Here is a 6000-nt window from a genome sequence, read left to right on the forward strand (position 1 = left end):
GTATAATTACTACTGACAATAAACAATGAATGTGTTGTTGGGAACTGTCACACTGCCTGCCTCCAATAGTTGTAACAAGGTCTCCTGTATTGGCCCTTTTTGCACAGCTACATTTTAGGCAACAAATTAATGCAGATACGAAAGTTTACAGAACTGAAGCTGTTTTACTAAAGTTTTCAGCTGATATTTCTTTCTTTTTGCCCTTTCATAATTCTTAAAGCATATTCTAACATTTAGAGATTTTACCGTTTGTACTTAAGGTAGAACCACCCCATTAATCTTTCCAGTATGCCCTTTAATACAACTCGTCTTTCCTCATTATGTCCTAGACTTTAAATAATCCTCTGTATTAAACAGCTAGAATAAAATGTAATGTTCTGGCAATTTGTTGTAGAGGATTATGGTTGTCAGCTGCTAATAAACTTCATCTTGTAGTCCTTGGTTTGATTTCCTCAGTCTAAATTTGTCAACTGTATAAATTTTAACTGGTCCCTTAACTAGAAATTCCTCCTGTGTTACCTCTGAAAATAGGCACTTCGGTTTAGTGGGTTTACCCAGTTTACGTGTAATGCAAAAAAAAAAAAAACAAATAAAATGAGGACAGACAATTATTCCTCTGTATATTTAATTCATTAGTGCTATTTTAAACTCACAGAGATTCAGGAGATTACCTTATCTATTTCTCTCACATTATTTCACATGCTCCATGTCCTTTATAAGGCTGAAGCACAAACTTAATTGTCTGTCTTAACAGGGCCATTAAAGGGGTAGTGCTGTGGCCATCATCTTCTGCCAACCATTTACCCATCAATGATATTATCGTTTATCTCTTGCTGGTTGATCAAAAGAAAGAGCCTGTATTCCAAAGCCATTCTGACTTGAAAAGTAAGCTATGCTGATTTTGTCCTTTGTTGTGTGCTCCCTCATATCCACTCAGTGGGGCTACCCTTTTACTGCCTTTTAGAGCTAGAGTTACCCCAGCCATACTGGAATATGTACACTTCTATTCTAGCTGCATTTGGAAATTATGGGATGTTCTGCCAAGTAGTAGAACTATGTAAATGAGAGGTTAATGCATTACTTGTATACCAGTTTTTTCTTTCCTCTGGTACATCAAACGTTTTTATATCTGTGCATCTACATGAGCAGTCGCACATGTAAATATTCAAGTGCAGCTTAAACTTGGGAATAGGTAAAAGGAGTTACATTTATTGAAAGCCTTTGCAAATATATGCTAAAGTATAACAAGAAAAATCAGGTCTCTACATTGACTGTCTTTCGCATGCGAAGAAACAACCTTTTTTCTTCATCTTTGTTGCAGGTGATTTGCCTCCACTAACCCTCTCCCCATCACAGTATCATAACTACACTCAGCCAAGAGGTAATTTTATCCCATATGCCAATGAGGAGATGAAGGAATATCGGTAAGTGGCCATTTAAGCTTTGATTTGAAGTGACCCCTGTTGGGGTTGGAATGCTATTATTACCTAATGATGTGCTTAGGAAGCAGGAAGGATATACTTTTATTGTTTTATAATTTTTGCTTTCATACCAGTTAAATTTCATCTGTATTACTGATCTTGCTGTTCTGTTTTTTGTAGTTAGAATAAGGCTTGTTAGATCTTCTTAATGGTTTGTATGTATAGGATATGCTTGTATTTATGGATATGTAGCCTCATTATTTTTGTCTGCTGTGTTGCTACAGTTTTGGTGTGGTTCCTTTTCCAGAAATGTTCCCACTTGGCTAAGAAATAAGAAGTGAATGAAAAATGTTGGTGAATAATGGGGTCTAAACTTCTGGTACTGGTCACTGGACTGGATATGTACCAGTGCATGAATCATAAGTGTATCTGAGTAAGAATTACTTACTGATGTGAGTAATTAATGTAATCCAGGATCTTTGGATTACAAGTCAGGATTTCATTTACCTTGACATTCACTGTATCAGCGAGTTTTGTACTGCAACTAATACAACTTTCCTTGAAGGGTAGAAACCTTAGAATCAGTTATATTGGTTGGGAGGTGAAGCACTGCAGTCCTTTGCTGGAGAGTTGTGGGCAGCGTTGCCCCAGAATAAAACAATTCTAGATGGGTTGCTCATGCAGTCTGTGGGGCTTGACTGAATAAGCAATGACATGCTGGGCATCAAGCTAAAGTACGTTCCATAAGAGGTCACCATGGGCAGATTATGGCCTACTCGGTTTCTAGCTCTCCTGCATTTTCCAGGCTCTGCTTTTCATCATTGTGGTGTGCTGTCATTTTCTGAGTCATGGTAATGACAGTTACATGGCTGCTAAGCATAATCACTAAAACAAACAAAGAGACATTAAATACTACAATAGTCAGCATTTCTCGCTCTCCCCACATAGCATCCTTTAACTTGTAACTAAAGATTTAGGTTTAACATTTATTCTCTGTGATATTTAGAAACATATTTATTTAACCTTGGCACTAAGGAATTTCAGAAGATGCAGGCATGAATGATCTTTTATACCTGTAAAAAAAAATTTCAGCTGCTGCTGTCTTTAGTCGAGGTTGATAATGTAGTATTTTTTCAGTGACTATCTCAGTCCTTTAGAATGGTCTTGCATTACTTTTTTTTTTGCATTTTCCTCTGAGACACAGGAAAGTGTTATATGGATGAGTTTGAAACATCTGATATCCTGTTTTCAGTGGTTGTTGGAGAACTGCTACTAGATCCCTCACCACTACCATTGTTTCCCAACTCTTGTCTTTGTTTCTTCTAATTAATTTTTCCATTGTCTATCTATAATCACTAGAATCAGTATATGTTTTTAGTTCCAGTGGATAAAATGCAGCAGCTTAAAGCAGAAATTCAATTTACAGCCTTACTGAAGAATGAAAACATTCCTTTTCAATGGAGTCTGAAACAATAAGTCATTGTCCACATGAAGTCAGTGCAGTTCCTTTCTTCCAAAAATGGTTTGCAACTTAACAGCAGTAGATCTAAACTGATTCCTAGTTTTAGGGGTTGGAATAGTTACTTGGTGTGCCCTTTCTATTTTAATATCCGAAGTATCCAAACCAGTCCACGAACTAAGATATTTTCTCAGAAATTCTCTGCATTACAGTAATGCTCAGATTATCTCTCCAAGATGTCTTCCAATTCAACCAATTTTTGTGCCATTTGTTCATATTTTAGCTGCTGTTCTAGTACTTTTTCCTGCAACCCTTTCTCAAGGCTGTGCACTATTATTAGTTCATCCAAGTGTTTGATAAGCACATCTTCCATCTCTTGAAGTCTTCTTTTATTTCATTCTATATATTCTGATAAGAAAGCACGTATTTTAAAGCTGTCTGAACGCGTTTTGTCAGTTTGGGTATCCAGTGAGACTGATGCTTCACCTCCTGTAGCTGCCATCTCCAGCCCACTTCTAGAAACACTAGAAACAAAACCTTCCTTTATTTTCTACCAGTCCTACATTTTGCTTTTTTGGTTGGCTTTTTGATGATCATAAGCACTTGTAGCATCAAACCTCACAATTAATTAACAGTAGTTGCCAGCTTTACCTGTTTTAACAGTTCCCAGCCTGAGACACTCCTCTTTAGCAACTTACACTGCTGCCTCCATCATGGAAGTCTGATGTGTGAACCAAATCTGGGCTAATCTGTGGACTTAGTTGAGGAAGTACCTGCTTGTAGAGTTGGATGGTGGTCCTGAAATGGCCTACAACCTTGCACTTCTGTTGTTAAGACATCTTATGTCCTAGAAAGGGGCATGTGCATTTTAAAAACCCAAGGTCCTGTGGGTTTTTTTTGCCACTATAAAGCCAAATGGGCTCTTGCTTTGGACTTGTGAAAATAAACTTGTGCTTTTAGATATGTCCTTCCTCCAGTGTCTCCTTGGATTTACTGTACATGTACAGATATGTGCATATACACAAGTGTGTTTCATTGTGTGTGTGTGTGTGTGTGTGTGTGTGTGTGTGTGTGTGTGTGTGTGTGTGTGTGTGTGTGTGTGTATACTTAGGTGCGCACACGTGTGATTGTGTATGCATCACTATGTATGTAGGTGTGTGTGTATGTCTGCCTATTTGGCTGATAAATACTGGCTCCTTTACAAGTCCTGCCCTGTACTTTCTTGAATACAAACCTCAGTAAAAGAGTCTCATCTTCAAGCTTATTGTCTGTATCTTATCCAGATATAGGCAATATATTGTCTTTATCTCTATATCTCTATGTCTATATCTTAGCCAGATGTTTGCTGACTGCCCTGTGTTTTCATATCCTTTCTGTTTACGAACAGCCAGGACTAGGCCTGTTTTATAAGCATTGTGGTTGCTTTAGTTGTTAGCTGGTCACAGAAAGTTGGATAGTACTGGCTATGGTTTATTGGTAACATTATGACATGATTAATGAAAAATAAATAAGAAATTAACTTTACTGTCACATGAGAAGAGTGGAATGAATAGGAATCCAGCTATTTTGGAACTCGCACAGAATGTGGCTAAGGTGAGATTTGAACTGGTAGTCTCTTGATTTTTATTTCTGTTCACCAAATGTTGATGTGCACTATTTCATGTCTTACTTATAATGAACAGTTCATTAAAACACAGCAGACTTTTCTATATGCTAGAAAAAAACATCATGGGAATACATTTCAGAGGTGTTAATAACATCTCAGACTAATATTTGCTTACATTACAAAAGCTATTTACACATTTTAATATTTAAAACTGACATATTTCCTTTCCTTCCAGGATGAGGTTATCACCAGATGCCAGTCCTCAGCAACTTGCTAATACATTTCACTTGCCATCTGGTGTTGGAGCTACCTGTGTCTTGAAGACTCCATTCAACAGCACGCTCGATCAGCTGACACAGACAGTTAATCTCAACACAAATGAATCTAAAATGCTTGCTTCTAAATATTTTGATGCTATGTGCTTGGATTCATTCACCCAGGGCCTCCCACTTTCCAACTTTGTACCACCACCTCCTTCACCCGCCCCATCAGATTTTCCCATCTCTATGGATGAGGATTTACTGCGCTCTTGGAACTCAACACCAGTATTTGTTCGAGGTAAAGAAATTAACTTTTGTGCCTTCATTAGTGTATGTGGCAAGCCTCTTCTCTCACACAAAGTAAATAAAAAAAAAAAACTAAAAAAATCTGCTGACTGCTAACAAGTACACATACAGTAATGTGTGCATATATACTTATTTATTTACTGACTGACATTTGATTACCAGAAAAGTCCGACTGAGTAGGAGCCCATTTTCAACAGAGGCTTGGGGAGAAAATCTCCAAAGTATTATAAAACATTTTAAGAATAATAATTTTACAGTCTTTAAAACTGATACAAAAAACAAATACAATTTAAATGATTATACCAAATTAAACATAATATGAAAACATTGGTTAAGACTAGATACAAGTTATATGACAGTGATTTGATAGTTAGAGAAATTGATGGTAAGTTAGTTTAATACAAACAGGAATTGCAATACAAAGTGGGGGAAAAGCAGGCTTGCGGTATGTTTAGAGAGAAAGACAGGGGAGAGAATTGAGTGAAGAAGGGAGAGTAAGAAGATATAAGGTATGAGTAGATATTTGACCACATTTAGGAACATAGTTTACCCTGTGTTAAGGGCTTCTGTCTATAGATATATGCATACATCTGTAGAGAGATAGAAAGCTAGATAAATAATAGATATCCGTATCTATCTCTGTCTATAAATCTCTCTCTCTCCCTACATATATATATATACACGTATATATATTTATATATATATATAGAGAGAGAGAGAGAGAGAGAGAAAGAAATACAGATAACTAGATAGAGATACACACACATGCACATATATATATATATATATATATATATATATATATATATATATGGTTTCACTTCAGAATCCTGCACTTCACAATCCGGAACCCAAAATCCTGAAAACTCAAAATCCTGAAAATATACAGGACACAAAGAATGACAATATTCCAGTACAAGGACACTTAGAGAGAGATACAAGACAAAG

General features: G+C 36.6%; 1 protein-coding gene across 1 annotated transcript in view; it reads left to right on the forward strand.

Moving 5' to 3' along the window:
- Window positions 1-6000, forward strand: part of ABCA2 (ATP binding cassette subfamily A member 2) — a gene marked incomplete in the record, with an annotated part of 2505641 nt that overhangs the window by 1934108 nt on the left and 565533 nt on the right. The window contains 2 exon segments of the mRNA XM_044058216.1: window positions 1322-1424; window positions 4722-5044. Coding sequence (XP_043914151.1) covers window positions 1322-1424; window positions 4722-5044 — 426 coding nt within the window.

Source organism: Protopterus annectens, chromosome 16.part0, assembly GCF_019279795.1.
Source record: "Protopterus annectens isolate FY-2018-M chromosome 16.part0, PAN1.0, whole genome shotgun sequence".
Taxonomy (NCBI): domain Eukaryota; kingdom Metazoa; phylum Chordata; order Ceratodontiformes; family Protopteridae; genus Protopterus; species Protopterus annectens.